The 19,489-nt window shown below is 45.3% G+C and overlaps 1 protein-coding gene across 1 annotated transcript; it reads right to left on the reverse strand.

Annotated features, from left to right (window-relative positions):
* Positions 1-10,500: 10,500 nt before the first annotated feature.
* On the reverse strand, positions 10,501-19,472 carry LOC125406374 (aflatoxin B1 aldehyde reductase member 2). Its single transcript, XM_048443390.3, has 7 exons — positions 19,136-19,472; positions 14,684-14,871; positions 14,397-14,501; positions 12,421-12,517; positions 12,144-12,243; positions 11,277-11,406; positions 10,501-10,891 (listed from the first exon to the last, which is right to left on the reverse strand). Exons 1-7 carry the CDS (start codon positions 19,455-19,457, stop codon positions 10,730-10,732), a joined length of 1,104 nt encoding a protein of 367 aa, XP_048299347.3. The 5' UTR covers positions 19,458-19,472; the 3' UTR covers positions 10,501-10,729.
* Positions 19,473-19,489: the final 17 nt, after the last annotated feature.

Below are 19,489 nucleotides of genomic sequence, written 5' to 3' on the forward strand. Positions count from 1 at the left end.
GGATAGCGTGGAGAGAGAGCAGGAGAGCGAGAGCGAGAGCGAGAGCGAGAGAGAGAGAGAGAGAGAGAGAGAGAGAGCAGGAGAGCGAGAGAGAGAGAGAGAGAGAGAAAGAGAGAGAGAGAGAAAGAGAGAGAGAGAAAGCAGGGAGAGAGAGGAGAGGAAGCGAGAGAAGGAGAGAAGGTGCGAGAGAGGAGGAAAGTCCAGAGGCAGCTGCTTTTCTAGGGTGGAGGGGCTTGGATACTGTCCTGATTGGTGAATACCATTCTGCTGGAGATCAGGGCTTCGGGATTGGCTAGGGACAAGGCTCAGTTGTGCAAATGCAGGCCAAAAGGATTTGTTTACCTCCAAGCTGCAGGACCGCCAGCACCATTTCGCAATGGCGATGTCCTGATGGCTCCTTACAGTCTATTATACTGATCGACTTAAAAGGTTGTATTTTTACTATACCTTTACAGGAACAGGACAGAAAAAAATTTGCCTTCACAGTGCCCACTTATAATAATTCTCAACTTTTAGAAGATGCCAGTGGTCTTGCCATAGGAATGTTAAACAGCCCCACTGGTGTCAATATTTTGTACAACAGTCATCAGAGATAATTCAGTTTCCTCAATCTATAATTTACTATTGCATGGATGATATCTTACTAGCTGGTTCAGACATAGATACCTTAGAAAAAATGTTTGATGAAGTAAAGAGAATTGTTGGGGATTGAAAAATTGTTTCTGGAAAAATAAAAAGAATAGATTCTATTAATTGCCTAGGATATGATAGTTTCACAGAAAATTCAACCACAGAAAGTACAAATCAGGAAAGATCAGTTACAAATGCTTAATGATTTTCAAAAATTGCTAGGAGATAATTATTTTTTTTAATAACTAACAATTGGTAAGTTTAGACATTTTCTTTTATCGTTCTTGTTTTAGTTGGTGGTGATGTGTTTTTTTTTTTAAGATTTATTTATTTATACCTTCATGTATGCCCACACGCCAGAGGAGGGCACCAGATCTCATTACAGATGGTTGGGAGCCACCATGTGGTTGCTGGGAATTGAACTCAGGACCTCTGGAAGAGCAGCCAGTGCTCTTAACCTCTAAGCCATCTCTCCAGCCCAAGGAGATAATTATTAACTGGCTATGGCCTACGATTGGATTAACTACTCAAGAGCTAAATAACTTCGTTGGAGAGATGGCTCAGAGGTTAAGAGTACTGGCTGCTCTTCCAGAGGTCCTGAGTTCAATTTCCAGCAAGCACATGGTGGCTCACAGCCATCTGTAATAAGATCTGGTGTCCTCTTTAGGCAGAACACTGTATACACAGTAAATAATTAAAAATTAAAAAAAAAATTTTAAAAAGAGCTAAATAACTTATTTCAAGCCTTATAAAGTGATAAGGACTTAAACAGTCTAAGAAAATTATCAGCTGAGGCTGAGAGAGAATTGACTCTGGTAGAGAAGAAATTACAGGACGCACATGTGGATCGCTTGGATCCAGCGCTTGATGGAATCCTAGTCACACTGCCTCCTGCTCATTCTCCTACAGGAAGTCTTATGCAGAGAGAAGATAATACCTTAGAATAACTTAGGATTTTTACCACACAAACAGATTAAAAACTTAAAGACCTATGTAGAAAAGGCTTCTGAATTGATTCTAAAAGGACAGTTGAGATTTCATCAGTTAGTAGGGATAGACCCAGAAGAAATCATGGGACCTTTTACTAATGCTGATATTGCCTCATTATGGGCAGAAAAATGGACAGTGATAAAGAGCTGGCAGTACTTTGTTGAGAGAGATTAGCAACAAATGTTCCCAGTAAATATCAGTTTATAAAAAGAACCAATTGGATTCTCCCTCGTATAATAAATGGAACACCAATTTCTGGAGCTCCTACATTCTATACTGAAGCAAATAAATCAGGAAAGGCAGATTATAAGTCGGGAAAAGATAAGTAAAGTGGCTCAAAGCCCTCATTGATTTTAATTATATGCTATTCTCGTGGTATTATTAGATTTTCCAGAACCTCTTTTTTTTTAAATATATTTATTTTATATGAATTGGTGCTTTTGCTTACATGCATGTCTGTGTGAGGATACAGGATCCCCTGGAATTGGAGTTAGAGATAGTTGTGAGCTGCCATGTGAGTGCTGGGAATTGAACCCCAGTCCTCTGGAAGAGCAGTCAGTGCTCTTAATTGCTCAGCCATCTCTCCAGAACCTCTTTATAAAGTTACTTACTCTCGAAATGCATAAAGAGTTGTTTTACATACTGAAACTCCTGAATTAGCCAGGCAATGGTGGTGAATGCCTTTCATTCCTACACTCAGGGAGGCTGAGGCAGGCGGATCTCTGTGAGCTGAAGGCCAGCCTGGTCTACAGAGTGAGTTCTAGGACAGCCAGAGATACATATAAAACCAATCTGGAAAAACTGGAAAAAAAAAGAAAAGAAACTCCTGATTTTTTTCCCAGATGATTCAGAATTAACTTTGTTGTTTATTCAAATACAACAAGTAATCAGAAATAGAAATCATTCATTGTAGCTAACACTTACCAGATCGCATGTGGGTCTATCAGGCCCTCTGACACAAGGTAAGGATGAAATTGGTCAACTATTAATAGGAAATGTGCTAGAAGTCTCAGAATTTCTTAAAAGAATACACCATGTTAATAGCAAATGTTTGAAATAAAAATTTTCTTCTATTACTTGGCAACAATACAAGAAAGTGCAACAGAATGTCCTACTTGTTCTTTTTGTTTGTTTGTTTGTTTTTTGAGACAGGGTTTCTCTGTAGCTTTGGAGCCTGTCCTGGAACTTGCTTTCTAGACCAGGCTGGCCTCGAACTCACAGAGATCCTCCTGCCTCTGCCTCCCGAGTGCTGGGACCTACTTGTTCTTTGTGTAATCTAACTCTATTACCTACAGGAAATAACCCAAAAGGTACTCAAGGAAATGAGATTGGGCAAATAGATAGGCTTTGTTTTGCATAGTTTGGAAAATTAAAATATGTGCACCATACCAGAGATAGTTGTTAAAGATTTCAATGGGCAACTGTCTTTAGTTCTGAAAATGCTGGTTCTGTAATTACAAATTTAGCAGGTATGGGCATTATAGGGATACCTGTGCAAACTAAGGCAAACGATGTTGTAGCATATATCTCTAGTAAAACGAAACAGGCTTTTTGCATGTTGCAACATAAATCATATCACAGGCATACCACACAATCTTACAGAACAAGTAGCTATAGAAGGAGCTAATCACACTTAAAAAGATATGCTTGATAAACAGAAAGGGGTAATAAGGACCCTGGGAGATAGGTTGCACAATGCTCTATTAGCTTTAAATATTTAAAATCAAATCTAAAGGATATTTTAAATAAACAGAAAGGGATAATGAAGACCCCCCAAAATAGATTAATACATAATGCTTTATTAACTCTGAATTTTCTAAATGCTAATGAGAAAAGAACAACAGCTGTGGAGAGACATTGGGTAGTAGAAAAAAAAAACTACCAAATAAAATCATCCAGTATACTTTAAAGATGTGTTGACCTCAGAATGGAAAATAGGGCATGTGTTACATTGGGGAAGGGGTTTTGCTTTTGTTTCCACAGGAGAAGAAAAGCTATGAATACCATCAAAATTGATAAAAATTCAATTTGAACAGGAGAAACTCCTTGTTTAGAAGAGGCAACAGTTATTCAAACAGCATGACTGTTCAATTTAAACTCACCTATGAAACTAACAAATGCTTTTCATTTGATCAGCTATTACTTGTCATAAGGGAACCTCCCCAAAATTAGGGTTAGGGAAGGGTTTTGTTTTTGTCTTTTCAGGATAAGAAAAGCATCCAGCTAAAGAATCTGAAGACCACTGGACAAATGAGACACCTGAAGAAAAAGGAGAAATTATCCAGAAATAATGTCCCAAGGAAAAGACTAAATTGACCTAACAGTCTATCACATTTCCAACAGAATAAAATTTCATAAATTTTCCCAAATGTTTGTTTCTGCTGTTCTCTACAGACATATGAGCCAAATGGTCTTTTTGTAATCCCAGTCCAGTTAAAGATTAAAGCTGGCTTTGGAGTTGGAATGTGGCTCTCTATTTCTCTAAACCCAAGCACGCTTGTTAAAGTAAAATCTAAAGTCTCTGTCTCATCTCAGATGAACCACCTGATATGTGCCAGAAGAAAAACAAAACTAAAGGACTATTTTATTGCCACTATTCTCATAATCCTTTGGTTCTATTTTGAGTCTTTGAATCTTTTCTTGAGGCATTAATACAGTCTAAAAATTTATAAGATGAAAATATATTATAAATTTTTTTCATGGTCATATAGAATACTAATTCTAGTAAAAGGTTTCATCTACCTTCCTGTACATGATTTGATTTCGGGTTTGAGTCTCTATCAGTTTTCTGCAGTGAATCATGAACTTGCCTAACAGCAACCTTTGAAGTCTCCATAATGTGGACAGGGCCCCAAAACAATGATTCCTCCAGGACTGTGATAATACCACTAAGCTGAAAAACACCACCTAAAAATTGGCTTTGGGCTACAGCCTTCTCAGAACAGTATTGAGGTGGTTAGTTGAGATGATCCGGCCTCACAGACTACTCTAGCCGGGACTTGAGACAAGTCCTACACCTTCCCATTATATAGCGACCAGACAACAAATGACACAGTTACCTCTCCCGGGACTTGATAATTAACTCAAATTTTTCTTTTCAGGATCACCTAAAGATGTTGTCACCCCCAAACATCAGGAAGTAAATTTAAGAATACGATTCCCACATTCTCAAGAGGTGAGGTGTGTGGTTTATGGTCGTTCAATATGTTACTGTTTGGGGGGTTGGTTACAAGTTGTTTTGGTTATGGCCAAGAGGATAGTTGAAGAGAGGAGATTAGATTCAAAGTCCTTGTTTTGAAAAGAAAAAAGGGGAATACAGATATGAAAGGATAAAGGGTAAATTAATTATTCATTGTACTTTGGAAAAGAAATAAGGGAGAGCTAGGTGGTGATGGCACATGCCTTTAATCCCAGAACTTGGGAGGCGGAGACAGGTAGATCTCTGTGAGTTCAAGGCCAGCTTGGTCTACAAGAGCAAGTTCCAGGATAGGCTCCAAAGCCACAGAGAAACTCTGTCTCAAAAAAACATTAAAAAAATAAAAAAAGAACTAAAGGAGGATATATATATATATATGATAAGATAAAAAGGTAATTATTAAATATACTTTTAAAAAGTAACTACTAGTTTTAAATATATTATATTGGTTTGGATTTTTTTATACTATATACAAATTTTGTACACTGATATAAATTTGTGATTTTGTTGAAACATACTGTACATACATTTCTAATCTTGTTCAAGGTATTGTACCTATGCAAGTCATTTAACATTGTAATTCAAATTTCTAGTCCTTGAAAATTATTATTACCAACTGTTTAGGATAATAAGAAAATGAAGGTTAGTAGTTAATTACCTATTATAATCAAACTTGTATTCACATTAGGTATATAATCAAGGTCAAACAAAGATATATTTTAGATAGACAGGTCATCATCAAACACTTCAGAGATCTACAGAATGTGGCATTTATGATGTTTTAATAACATAGGCTCTTTTTTTATGACAATGAGACATGTCTGCTCCTGGCAGCACCAATCTACTTCAGAAAAGATGATGGGCATTGAAGACACTCCAGATAAAGTTTACTTTCTTTGTGGAAAAGTAAGTCACTGGGCAAGAAAATATCCTTGCCTCAACAGATGACAATATGCTGTCCTAATCAAACAGAACACAAAAGAAAGTGACTGCCAAACATTGTCAAGACAAGGAGGGACAACCTTTCAGAATATCCTGCTTCACAGAAAAGTCTGTTGGATATGCTAGGCCTGTAGGTCCCAAAATTGCAGAGGAACTTTGGGTGACTGTCCAGGAAGCCAGCTGTTTCTGTCATTTCTCACATTTTTGGAAGTTGCTTGCTCGTACTTCCTGCTTACTCAGTTAATATTATTTTCTTCTTGGGTCTCTGAGGGAGTTGAAGACTAGATAGTTGTAGATTTCCTTGTTTACCAGATACAGAAATCAAGTTATCATAGAAAGCAAATTAGGTACAAGACTTTAGACTCACCAAGATAGGATAGATAATAGAGTATTTCCTTTGAATTTGTCAAATGCAAACGAACTACACATTGTTGATATATTTATTGCCTGTATATATTGTACATAGTTATTTTACTTATTGTATATAGATTTCTTATATTGGTTATCGCCTTTTTATTTTGGACAAAAAAGATGAAATATAGTGGTATATATAAAGTTTTCCTGAAGATCAGAGAACAAAGCAGCCATACTAGTCAGTCATACAGACCAGAGAGCAGCGGCACACACCTTTAATCCCAGAACTCAGGAGAGAGAGAGGCAGAGGGATCTTTGCTAGTTCAAGGCCACACTGGGCTACACAAGACTGCATCTCTAAAAGAGAAAGAGAGCTCACACAAAGTGGATCCCAGGACTTGGTATCACACACCTTTAATCCCAGAACTAGGACAGTTGAGACAGGAAGGATATGGCTGGGCAGAGAAAGGAATATAAAGGGGGAAGAGACAGGAGGTGTCTCGAAGTGTGGTGTGTGGAGTCTTCAGGATTCATGGAGACAGGATCTCGCCCATTTTTAGTCTGAGATAAAGGAAAAGCCAGTGGCTGGCTGCTTTGCTCTTCTGATCTTCAGGCTGAACCCCAGTATCTGTCTCTGGGCTTTTATTATTCATGCTGTAGTTCCAGACTCCCGAGTGTTGGGATTACAGTAGTGCGCCACCGTGCCTGGCTGATGGAAATTTCCTTAACCCACTGAGTCATCCTGCTGGCTCAAGGGAAGCTTTTCTTGAGTCTGATGTTGTAATACCTGAGCTAGCACAGGAATGCCTGCCACCTGGCTCGTGCAGTAAGCCTGAACAGTCTGTGTATGCACCCTGAGAAGCAATCACATTTGTCTGAAACTAATTAAAGACTCTGTTTTGGTTTAGTCACAGCCAATCCTCTTAGGATCAATTAGAGCCATTGAGGCATCTGTTTGGGATCAATCAGAGACTGGTCCCTCAGCATCAGCACCACAGCCATCCATCCACAAGATCACCAAGGGAAAGACTTCCCCCTCTGGTGGGTGGAAATGGCTGCAGGCTCATTTAGAGCTTACTGAGGCTTGTAATGTGTCTGCCACAGCCTGGGATGAAATGTACCTTCAGGGTCTCTAGAGGTTGGTTATCTCAAAGTACTGGCATGGGGCTGGAGAGCTGGCTCAGAGATTAAGAGCACTGGCTGTTCTTTCAGAGGTCCTGAGTTCAACTCCCAGCAACCACAGGGTGGCTCACAACCATCCATAATAGGATACGATGCCCTCTTCTGGCAAGCAGTTATACATACAGAGCACCACACAGAACATATACAGTGCTGGCATGGGCATACCCTGTGGGCTATTTTACCAGTCTATTTGGTCAAGGCAGCAGGGCAGCAGGGGAGAAAGCAGCATCACTAATTAGAAATAAAAGTGTTCATCCTCAACAGCTCTGCTTATGTAAAGGAAAATGGCCATCAAAACAAGTGTTTACAATGTAAATAACTTATGCTAAGATGAAGTTTAATAGTGTGTGCACACGTCAGGCTCTAGAATGGATAAGGCCTTCCTTTTTATTCTCTGACTCTTGAGATAGGGTGTCTCAATGAACCTGGAGCTATGCTAGCAGTCGGTAAACTCAGCAATCCTCCTGCCTCCCCTCTTCGCAGTTCCGGAGTTACGGGAGTGCATAGCCATGCCCAGATTTTTACTTGAGTGCCATTCTTCAAACTGAGATCCTAATGTTTGGTCAAGTGTTTTACCCACTGAGCCATATTGCTAGCTCCCAATATTTACATTTAAATTTTATGAGTTCTAAGATATGTCTGGTACCTGCTGAGGCCAAGAGAGGTGTCAGCCCCCTGGAACTGGAGCTATGCAGGTTTGCAAGGCACCATGTGGGTGCTGGGACTCAAACCCAAATCCTGTGCAGGAGCAACTGCTCCTAACTGCTCAGCCATCTCTCTAGACCAACCCCTCCCCCATATTCAAATAGTTCTTATTACCTGCCTGTGTCCCTAGGAGAGTGGGTCACCATTATCCCTCTCCTTACCACTGAGCCCCAGCTTCTTTTGTTCGGGTTTTTTTATTTCTTGAGACAAGGTCTCACCTGTAGTTCAGGATGGCCTAGAGCTATGCAGTCCAGGCTGGTCTCTAAACTACTACAAACCTCTTAAAAATAAATCTCATAGGGCCATATGGTAATGGTGCACGCCTTTAATCCTAGCCCCCCAGGAAGCAGAGACAGGCAAATTAGTGAGTGAGTCCAGTCTGGTTTATAGAGCAAGTTCCTGTACAGCCAGGGTGCAGCCCTGTGTCCAGAGAAACCCTGCCTTGAAAAATCAAAAGTAAGTAAGTAAGTAAATAAATAAATGTAGTAGTTCATGTAAGTGTGTTTTGAAACAGATATGCAAGGCGATGCTGGTGTATGCCTTTAATCCCAACACACAGGAGGCAGAGGCAGGCAGATCTATGTGAGTTTGAGGCCAGTCTGGTCTATAAGAACTAGTTCCAGGACAGCTAGAGATGTTACACACAGAAACCCTGTCTTGAAACAAACAAACAACAAACAAGCAAACAAGCAAAGAGACAAAGCCTGGCTACATAGCCCTATATAACCTTAAACCTGTGATTCCCCTGCCTCGGTCTCCTGAGTACAGGGCTGTTGAGCATGCTGACCAGCACGGACAGCTAGGACTTTAACAGACGGTACTGACAGTACCTTCATGTTATTTCGAGTAACTACAATTCAAGCACCTTAGCGTGTGCAAGGAAAGCTGGACTATCAGGCCAGGGGGAGGAGCTTGAGCTTTTGTCACAGACAAAAGGATGGTGCTGAGTGTATTAAACCTGTCTGCAAGGCTCCTCCTCTGAAACTGATCCAAGTATTCTTGAGTCCCCTGGAATCCTGCTTCCCAGGGACTAAGTGCTGGATGCTGCCAAGTGCCCAACACTTGCCACCTTGGGCAAAGTCCATGCTAGCATTCAGTCGCAATGGGAACAGGCAAGTGGCAACTAACAGGCCTGGGATTGCCCTTCTCTAGCCTTTGGTGCCCCAAGTTTGTACAAGGAATTTGGGGAGGAAGGTGGAGACACGCTCACCTGCACTAGGTGCTTTCAGTGGCAGTGACAAATGCCAGAGAAAACGGCTGAAGAGCACAGGGTTCATTCTGGTTCAGGGCTTCAGCCTTGGCTTTGGCCTATAGCGAATCTGAACATTATGGATCCATGCCCAGTGACTTACTCCCCACTATTACGCCTGCCTCTCAAAGGTAACAGCAGCTGGGTACCAAGACTTTACCACAAGCCCAAATTCATTCTAGATACTGCCTCCCAACAGGCAGCACAGAGTCAAAACTAAGGAACCAAAGTATGATGAGGTAAGACGTTTCAGCTAAGACTAAAGCCATTACTGCAGTTACCAGGGTTAAAAATGTCCCATATAATGGTGGGGTGCCCCCAGAATTGCCAGGTATATGGAGGTGAGGCAAGAGGAACCCCAGAATTTTAGTTCATTCTGGGCGACAGAGAGATACCATCTCAAAAAATTAAGAAACAACAACAAAATACGTGGGTCAGATTACCCAGCATGCATTACACCCTGAGTTTGACTCTCAGGTCTGCACATCAGGCACAGTGGTTGGCACTAGTCTATCAAATACCGGAAAAGTAGAAGGATAAGAGGTTCAAGGTCATCCTCAGATACATGGCAAATCTGCGGTCAGCCTGGTCTACTTGAGAGCCTCTCTCAAAACAAACAAAACCAAGTCTACAGAAACCTGATTAATAGTAATATTTTTCTTTGTCACTTCTCTTTCTTTTTTTAATTTTTTGAAGCAGAGTTTCTCTGTGTAGTTCTGACTGTCCTGGAACTCACTCTGTAGACCAGGCTGGCCTCAAAGTCACAAAGGTCCACTTGTCTCTGCCTCCCAGGTGCTGGGATTAAAGGCATGCGCCAACACTGCCCAGTAAAACATTATTCTTTTCAAGGTGACTTTAATTACAGATTTTATCTAAATTGTTCCACTTCTGAGGATTTAGACATCTCAAGGAGAGAGTCAAAGGCCATTCCTTTTTAGATTCATCATGCTTGTTTTTGAGAGGGGCTCCTTAAGTATCCTTGGCTGGTCTGGAACTCAGAATACAGATCAGCCTTGACCTCAGACTCCTGAGTGCTGGAATTAACCAGCATGCATACCCATGCCCACTTCATTCTGTTACATGTAGCAGAGTGAGGGGTGAGGCTGGATCAGGACATGGTGAGGGGACCTTGCCAGACAGTGTGAGACCCTCCCACACCTATGCTCCCTGAAGCCCCAGCTCCTGGTTCCCCCCTCCTTCATGAGTCCTGAGGCAGCATGGAGGGAGCAGGTGAGGAGCAGAGGAGACAGCGTGAGGTTCAGTGCCGGCTGTAGTCAGGCTAGACGCCTCCTTTATTCAGACAGGAAGCGCTACTGTAGGGCTCAGCCCCGACTTTCCTCACTGAGAGGTGACAGGGAGCAGGGCTGCCATCTAGAAGACTGCGTGGGTGGAGACCAGCAGAAGGGCCACAGTGAGTCAGCATCAGGCAGGGAATGGCCAAGAGGTGGCGGGAAAGCCCTTGGCAGCTTGAGCCAGGACATCTATCTGAAGTAGTTGGGACACTCGTGGGCGACCAGGTTCCAGGCTTGGTTAAAGGCATCCACGACAGCCGGCTCCAGGGGCCCTTCCTCAGTGGCCGCCAAGTTCTGTTCCAGCTGCTCCAGGCTGGACATGCCCAAGATGACTGCATCCCCTCGGGGGCCCTGCAAGGGGAGATAGCAGATCTTAGACACTTCTGCTCCTTAGTGGTTCCTGTCACACATGCCTCCCCACTCCTGCCTTGCCTATCCCCTGCTAAGATCTAGCATCTTTGTGTATGTCTGTCCTGAGCACCCTCGTAGATCTAAAAGGGTCTTCCACAACTGAATATATTTGACTTGGGTCTTGCTCCTTGTTACACCTCTTCCCTGGGGAGACATAAATAATAACCACCCCCACTTTATAGGACACTTGCCTCATGCCTGCCTGGCAAGCACTTTATACACCAAATGATCTCTCTAGTCCTGGAGGAATTACTCTCTAGACATCACTCAAAGGCAGCTCTGGGTCCTCTAAGGGGCAGAAGGTGAGTTCATGGGGCCGGGCTACCTGGAGCTCTGAGTGGTGGTACATCCAGCGCAGGGCAGCTGAGGTCATGCTGGGGGCGCTGCTGCTGTAGGTGGTCTGCAGGGCCTTTTCTACCAGGGTGATGGCCTCAAAGTGGTGCTCCTTCCAGAAGCTGAGTGAGTGGGGAGAGCGGCACTGGGTGAGAAATCTTGGGTCACACTGGGGACTGAAGCCAAAGAGCCTACCAACCAAGGCACTGCTCCCACCCCCATCCTGTAGCATGGAAGGAGCTGTATCTCCTGGGAGAGGACCTCCTCCTTTACAGGCGTAAGACACTCCTGGGCTGCCCACTTGCTGGCCAGATCACCAGTGGGAATTCCTAGACCAGTCTACTATTCACCTAGTGTAATAGAGAAGCTAAGCCAGACTTAGCCCTGGCCTCCCAAGCCCCTACCCAAGGTCCTCTCCCATTCCTTCCTGGCATAGCCCATCTCAGACTAGCAATGACTTCTGCATCCACAGAGTCTGAGAGTGAGGGTGGAGTTTCCTCATTTCCATTTACAGAGGTAGAAAAAGAAGAGAAACCTTAGGATTTGCTATTTCTTCCAAGAATCAAAGCCGGGTGGTAGTGGCACATGCCTCTAATCCCCACACTCAGGAGGCAGAGGCAGGTGGATCTCTGTAAGTTCGAGGCCAGCCTTGTCTACAAAGCAGATGCCAGGACAGAAAGGACTGTGTTATACAGAGAAACCCTGTCTTGAAAAACCACACACACATACACACGAATCAAGAAACACAGAGAGACTAGGCAGTAGAAGTTTTTATCCCTAGAAGCACACCTAAGAATGTCACATAAAAAAAAGGGGACATCCCACCCTACCCATCCTGACAAAGAGAACCCCAGCTCACCGGTTCCTGTAGGTCTCAGCCCAGTTATTCCCAAAGAAGCGGCCCACGGGTTGCTTCCCATCCTTGTCTTCATACTTGTATTTGCCTGTTAGCAGGCCCCCTGGGGATGGCAACTGTCAATCAAACCCCTGGCCCAGAGTCCTTCCAGAGGCTCCCTGCTGCCTGGTCCCACCCAGCAAACTGGAGAGCAGGAGGGAGCCAAGAAAGGGCATCCAGTAAGGCAGTCAAGCCCACCCATTCACCCACCCACAGGACCTGTCCCCATGGCAGCCCATACCAGCCAAAGGGTTGTAAGCATAGAACCTCAATCCAAAGTGTCTGAGGCAGGGGAAGAGCTCCTTCTCCACCTGCCGGGTGGTGGCGTTGTACATGCCCTGCAGGGAAGGAGAGGGGCTATTGCAAAGTGTGGATGTATTAAGGAAGAGGACCCAGATTTCCTCTTTTTAAAAATAATTTATTTTGGAAGGCTTTCTTTTTGCAGAGATAGGGCTGGCCAGGCTGGCCTTAAATTCCTGAGCTGAAGTGATCCTCCTGCCTCAACCTCCCCAGCAGCTGGGACTAAAGGTCTGTAACCTGGGCCTGCTAGTCCTTCACTCTTTTATTTCTGTGTTCTGTAAGCAAGTGCTATACATGTGTATGTGTGCAAAGGCCAGCAGAAGATGTTGGGGGTCCTGCTGTACCACTCTGCTATTTTCCCTTGAGACAGGGCATCTTACTGAATTTGGAGTTGGGTGAGCAACCCCAGTGATCCTTCTGTCTCCTGCATTCCTAAAGATCCTCCTGTCTCCTGCAACCCTCTAATGATCCTCCTGACTCCTGCAACCCCAGTGATCCTTCTGTCTCCTGCAACCCCAATGATCTTCCTGTCTCCTGCAACCTCAATGATCCTCCAGTCTCCTGCAACCCTCTAATGATCCTCCTGACTCCTGCAACCCCAATGAACCTCCTGACTCCTGCAACCCCAATGATCCTCCAGTCTCCTGCAACCCTCTAATGATCCTCCTGACTCCTGCAACCCCAATGAACCTCCTGACTCCTGCAACCCCAATGATCCTCCAGTCTCCTGCCTTGATCAGCACAAGTAGGTAACAAGTGCGCACAATCACACTGGGCTTTGCGTGTCAACTGGAGAATGAGAATCCAGGTTCTCATGGTTGCACGACAAGCATTTTTACCTGTTAAACCTCGCTTCTGGTTTTTGAAATAGTTTTGACCTTGATCATAGTGATCCTCCTGCCTCAGATTTCCAAGAGGTGGAATATATGTGTGCGCCCCTGTGCCCAGATTTTCCATTTTCGACTTTGAAAACTCTAGATCTACACCATCCCAGGTCCAGTCATTTCACCTCTCACCTGGAGGGCACAGGGACTGGTCTTTTTTTTTTTTTTTAATTCTAGAGAACGTAGTATGGAATGAGGTTGAAGAGTGTTGGGCATAGAGAGGGGAAACTGGCTTGGGTTATCAACCTACAGATATCTCCAGGCCTTGTTGATGGGCTTGATACTAAAATCACAACAACTCAAAAGTTTAGCAAATTCTCTGCTTCCAGGAGATATAATAAATGTACTAAAAAGGCAGACAGCAGGCTGAGGTATAGTTTGGTGATAGAGTATATACCAGGGCTTGGGTTCAATCCCAGTACCACAGAATAAACAAACACCACAATAAGAAAAATCTACAGAGAAAGCCAGTCGGTAGTGAGGCATGCCTTTAATCCCAGCACTGGGGAGGTAGAGGCAGGCGGATCTCTGAGTTCGAGGTCAGCCTGGTCTACAGAGTGAGTTCTAGGACAGCCAGGGATACACAGAGAAACCCTGTCTCAAAAACAAAAAACAACAAAAATTACTCTGCGAAGAAATGCACAAAGGTGGGCTCTGAGATGGAGGAGTACTCCAAGTGGCTCAGAATACGAAGACATGTTTCAGAGACTGGAGGCTCCTAAGGGCTTGTGGGCACCGGATTCCCAGGAAAGAGCCTTCTGGGTTAAAGCTGAGTACTTCGAGGATGTGGGGAGGTATGATCTAGGCTGGAGTGTGGGGTGGGAGGAAGGGACGGAGATGTGTGTGTGTGTTCAGGTAGTAAGCGAGTGGGTGAGCAACAGCCGGGTTGGTAAGAAATTAGGTGGTACCCACAGGCTTTGAGGACGGGTGGCTACTCTGCAGAGGGTCTAAGGTGGGGTCCAAAGCATAAGACAACTCGGGATCAATTGATCTCTGACGTCTGAGTAATCCTAGCACACCAAGTTCCCCTTACCTGGTACACAGTTGGCATGATCCAGCCGTTGCTCTTACAGAGGGTACAGATCTCAGCCACCTCCCAGGAGGCATAGTTGGACAAGCCAAGCTCCACAAACTTGCCCTGCAGGGGAGAGGACTCAGATCAGTGCAAGGAACCAAGAAGAGAAAACCAACTGGGTGAGGAACCTGGGAGTAGAATCTACGCCCAGTTCTACCCTGGGTGCACAGAGAGCCTCACTATTGTGTCAGAGTCAGGACGAGAGGCATAGAAATCACCTCTTTGAGCTCAGGAGCCACCCTCACCTCCTGCTGCAGCTGGTGGCAGGCACGAAGCGTCTCCTCTATGGGGGTGTTGTGGTCAGGAGCGTGTAGGTAGAAGAGGTCCACCCGGGGACACTGCAGCCGCTTCAGGGACGTCTCCAGCTGGGACCGGACACTGTCAGGCTTCAGCGACTTCCCATCCCAAGGGTTGGCCTTGGTGGCAATTTTCACTTGCAGGAAGAGTATAATGATTAAGAGATTTATTAGAAGGCCAGGCATGGTGGTGCATGTCTTTAAAACCAGCACTCAGGAGGCAGAAACGGGAGGATCTCTTTGAGTTCGAGACCAGTCTGGTCTACAGGATGAGTTCCAGGACAGTCAGAGCTACACAGTGAAACCCTGTCTCGAAAATCCAAAACCAAAACAACAACAACAACAACAAAGATTAATTAGAATTATTCACTGGCCATGTAAATGTAAATGTTCCAGGCTAAATTACTTAATTTGGTCCCTATTTTCTAATCTGTAAAATGAAATAACAATACTGGAACTGTCCTCATATGGAGGGGGCAGGGATTAAATAATCTTTTTTTTTCTTCTTAAATTCTAGGTAGGGGTCTGGAAAGATGGCTTAGCAGTTAAGAACATTGGCTCTTCCCACAGAGGTCCTGAGTTCAACTCCAGCAATCACATAGTGGCTCTCAACCATCTACAATGGGATCTGGTGCCCTCTTCTGGTGTGCAGGCAAACATGCAGAGAGAACACTCATATACATAAAATATGTAAGTAAATAAACATTCAAATTCTAGGTAGTGGCACACACCTTTATCCCCAGTACTTAGGAGTCAGAGGCAGGTGGATTTCTGTGAGTTCTAGGCCAGCCTGGTCTACAGAGTGAGTACCAGGACAGGCTCCATGGCTACTGAGAAACCCTGTCTTGGAAACCAAACCAAACCAAACCAAAACAAAATTCTAGGTAGTTTTTAAATCCTTCTGATTTTATATGTAGACAATCATGCTATCTATGAACTGAGGGAGATTTAAGAATAGTTTTTTAATTCAGATACAAAATAGGGTCAGGAGAGATGGTTCAGCAGTTAAAAGCACTTGTTGCTCTTACAGAGGACCCAAATTCAAGCCCAAGCACCCACAGGGCAGCTTACAACCACCTATTATTTCAGTTCTAGAGAATTCAACGTCCTCTTTGGATACATGGTACATGGTACATGGCATACAGTCATACATGCAGACAAAACGCTTATATGCCTACACTAAAAAATACATCTTTAGGGCTGGAGAGATGGCTCAGAGGTTAAGAGAACTGGCTGCTGTTCCGGAGGTCCTGAGTTCAATTCCCAGCAACCACATGGTGACTCACACCCATCTATAATGAGATCTGGTGCCCAGAACACTATATACATAATAAATAAATTTTTAAAAAATACATCTTTAAAAGTTTTAATTTCTTTTAATGGAGCAAAAGAGCTGAATTAAAAAAAAATGTTGGCTGGTAAGCTGTCTCAGTGGATAAAGGTGCTTACCACACAAGGCTGCACTTTGAATTTTAAGAGTATATATATATATATATATCGCAGGGCAGGGGCCAGAGGGCTTGAAGCATGAGAAGAAAGCAGACTCCATATCCCAAAGGTGCTCAAATGCCATCCCAGACAGACTCCATATCCAAAGGTCCTCAAACACCATCTCAGACTTTGGACTTGATGTTCCCAAGTTTTGTCAGGATGATGAGCCCATCCTTTTGCTCCCTCTAGCCACAGAATGGAGAAGGACCTCAGGGGGACAGGCCTGAAAGCAGGGAGACCAGTGAAGGACTATGAAGGAATTGATTAAGGAGGCTAAAGAGATGGTTCAGCGGTTTAGAGCATTCACTGCTCTTGCAGAGGACCCAGGTTCGATCACCATACACGTTGGCTCACAATCATCTGTTAACTACAGTCCCAGGCTAGCCAATGCTCTCCTCTGGCCCCTGTGGGCACATACATACATGCAGACAAAACACTAATAACATACATATAAATTAGTTAAATATCAGAAAAATATAAAAAAGTCAGGTGGTTGTGATGCATGCCTTTAATCTCTGGAGGCACAGCCAGGTGGATCTCTGAGTTCGAGGTCAGCCTGGTCTACAGAGTAAGTTCTGGAGTAGTCAGAGCTACACAGACACCCAGTCTCGAAAAACAAAACAAAACACCACCCCTGCCCCCAAAATTAGGGATGTTATGTGAAATGCCCCTCTGTATGTTGCGAATATGATTTACTAACATTAGTTAATAAAGAAACTGTTTTGGCCTATGGCAGGACAGAATATAGCTAGATGGAAAATCCAAGCAAAGGGACAGGGAGAAAGAAGGCGGAGCCTGGGACAGGCTGCCTTGAGCAGCCACTGGAGAAGCAAGATGTGAGGTAACAAGTCACGAGCCTCATGGTAAAATATAAACTAATAGAAATGGGTCAATTTAAGTTGTGAGAGCTAGTTAATAATAAGTCTGAGCTAATAGGCCAAACAGTTTGTAATTAATATTAAGCCCCTGAGTGGTAAATCAGGAACTGGTGGGCATGAGAGAAACCTCCAGTTACAGGGAAGCAATACAGGCACCTGAATGTGTTCTTTGACAGCAACCAATCTTAAGTAGAATCCCTTCCAGACTCTCAGAAGCCCACACATTCCTCAGTCACCTATTCAGCACTGTTTCTTCCCAGATAGGAGATCATAACTACCTTGACTGATGGATGATGGATTCTGTGCTCGACTACCTGGACTGATGGATGGATGATGGATTCTGTGCTCAACTACCTGGACTGATAGATGGATGATGGATTCTGTGCTCAACTACCTGGATTGATGGATGGATGATGGATTCTATGCACCAATATTTGCCTATGTTGACTCAGAAAGACAATGGGGAGCCCTCTGATCCCACAGGATAGAGGAAAGAAGACCACAGTATCTCCAGGCTGTAACACACACACACACACACACACACACACACACACACGGCTCCAAGGCACTCTCATGTAAATTTTTACCACAAGTGTGACCTGAGGACTTTGGCCTAGTGAATACGAAGACTCAAAGAAAAGCAGAAATGGGCTAAAGAGAAAAACTGGTGGTGATGGTGCACGCCTTTAATCCCAGTACTCAGGAGTCAGAGAGACAAGTGGATCTCTGTAAATTCAAGGCCAGAATGGTCTACAGAGCAAGCTCCAGGACAGTCAAGACTACACAGAGAAACCCTGTGTTAAAGAGAGGGGAGAGAGAGGGGAGAGGGGAGGGAGGGAGGGAGGGAGGGAGGGAGAGAGAGAGAGAGAGAGAGAGAGAGAGAGAGAGAGAGAGAGAGAGAGAGGAGAAAGAGAAAAAGAAAAAAGAATCAGATCAGAAACAAATCAGCCAGGTGAACGCTACAGAGCTGGGCTTAAGACATCTGCTCACTTATGCCCTTCCAGTTCTACACCATGTTCTGAGTCCAAAGCGCTCCAGAGAGGACCGCTGTACAGGAAAGGAGAGGAGGAGTCTCCGGATAGCAAAAAAAAGGGGCCTCCCTGTGTATCAGGCGCACTCCTGAGACTTCCAGTGGCTTCAAGCAAACGAGGGACAGTTCCCATCATCTTCCATCAAGGGACACACGCCACTGACCATCCTGCCCCACGCATGCACTTTGCACTCTCAAGCTCCATCTAACAGCTAAGACTTCAGCCTCCAGCGCGCCCCTTCCTCGGTGTTACTTACAAGGCAAGGCCTAGCCTCAGGGCTCTGTGAGCTTTGCCTGCTGCTCTCCCTGGGGCCTCCACAAGCTACTCCCACCTGCACTCCCCAGCAAACACGGCTTCGGTCTTCCATGCTGGACTTGGAACTCCCTCTGTGGGTTAGTCACTTCCCCACTGTAGTAGTCCCCAGTGCAAGATCTGGCACAGCGTGGGTAGAAAGGCTGGAAGTGCCCTCTCCCCACGCTACTTTCCACCCCTGCCCACCTTGGGCCCTTGGCATTGCCGCAGGTCTCCTTGAGAGCCACAGGCACTGTCAACCGCACAGGACAAAGTCTGCAAAGCCCGGAATGAAAAACATGTCCCTGGAGCGCAGGGGTGGTGCGGACAAGAGGGGAGGGCATAAGCACAAAGCCTATGGAGGGGTGGGGGGGAAGCAACTGAAGAGTTGGGAGGCAGGGATTGACGTTGGAGACAAGGGGCCAGAACAGGAGCTCCCTCGCACCTGCTGCTCCCCTCTCTCCCCGCGCCCCGAGCTGCAACTCCAGAAGCTTCGAAGGAGAGGCGGGACAAAGTTCAGTTCGGTAGTTTAGGCTCCTAAGCCTTAGGAGCTTGGGGTCCGGAGCGACGCGCACAGCTGTGGATATGGGAACTTAGGAAGCTTCTGGGTGCAGAGCCCTGGGGGTGCGGACCTGGGCAGTGCACGCCGGGTGCGGGCACAAGCTCAGCTCTACTCGGTGCAGGGGTGTGGGGTCAGGTGCAGCGGTTACCTGTGCAGTCGCTGCTGCCCAGCCCAAGCCCCAGGCTGCCCAGGATGCTCTCGGACTGTCCGTCGCAGTACATGAAGGCCGTGTCCAGTTCTCTATGGCCGCGATCCATAAAGGCGCGTACCGTCGCGGCGCTGGCGCTCGCATCCATGCGGCGCCCCATCTCCATAGTGCCCAGAATCGTGGCGGGCCGGAGAGGGGCGCCCGAGGTGGCGCCGGGCGGAGGAGGTCGGGACATGGCGAGAGGACGCGCCACGGAAGGCCCGGAGCGACGCGCACAGCGCAGAGCAGCTCTGCCCACAGCTCGGGACGCGGCACGCAGCATGGAGACTGCGCCTGCGTGCCCGGACGCCTCGG

This window comes from Myodes glareolus, chromosome 6 (genome assembly GCF_982192425.1).
Source record: "Myodes glareolus chromosome 6, mMyoGla1.1, whole genome shotgun sequence".
Classification (NCBI taxonomy): domain Eukaryota; kingdom Metazoa; phylum Chordata; class Mammalia; order Rodentia; family Cricetidae; genus Myodes; species Myodes glareolus.

Bases quoted from the DNA above. Each gene is read 5' to 3' on its own strand.
- LOC125406374 (XM_048443390.3), bottom strand. From the start codon at position 19,457: ATGCTGCGTGCCGCGTCCCGAGCTGTGGGCAGAGCTGCTCTGCGCTGT. The intron at 12,518-14,396 runs GTAAGGGGAACT...CCTTCCCTGCAG, and splicing joins TCATGCCAACTGTGTACCAG to GGCATGTACAACGCCACCAC. The intron at 12,244-12,420 runs GTATGGGCTGCC...TGCCATCCCCAG, and splicing joins TGCTTACAACCCTTTGGCTG to GGGGCCTGCTAACAGGCAAA.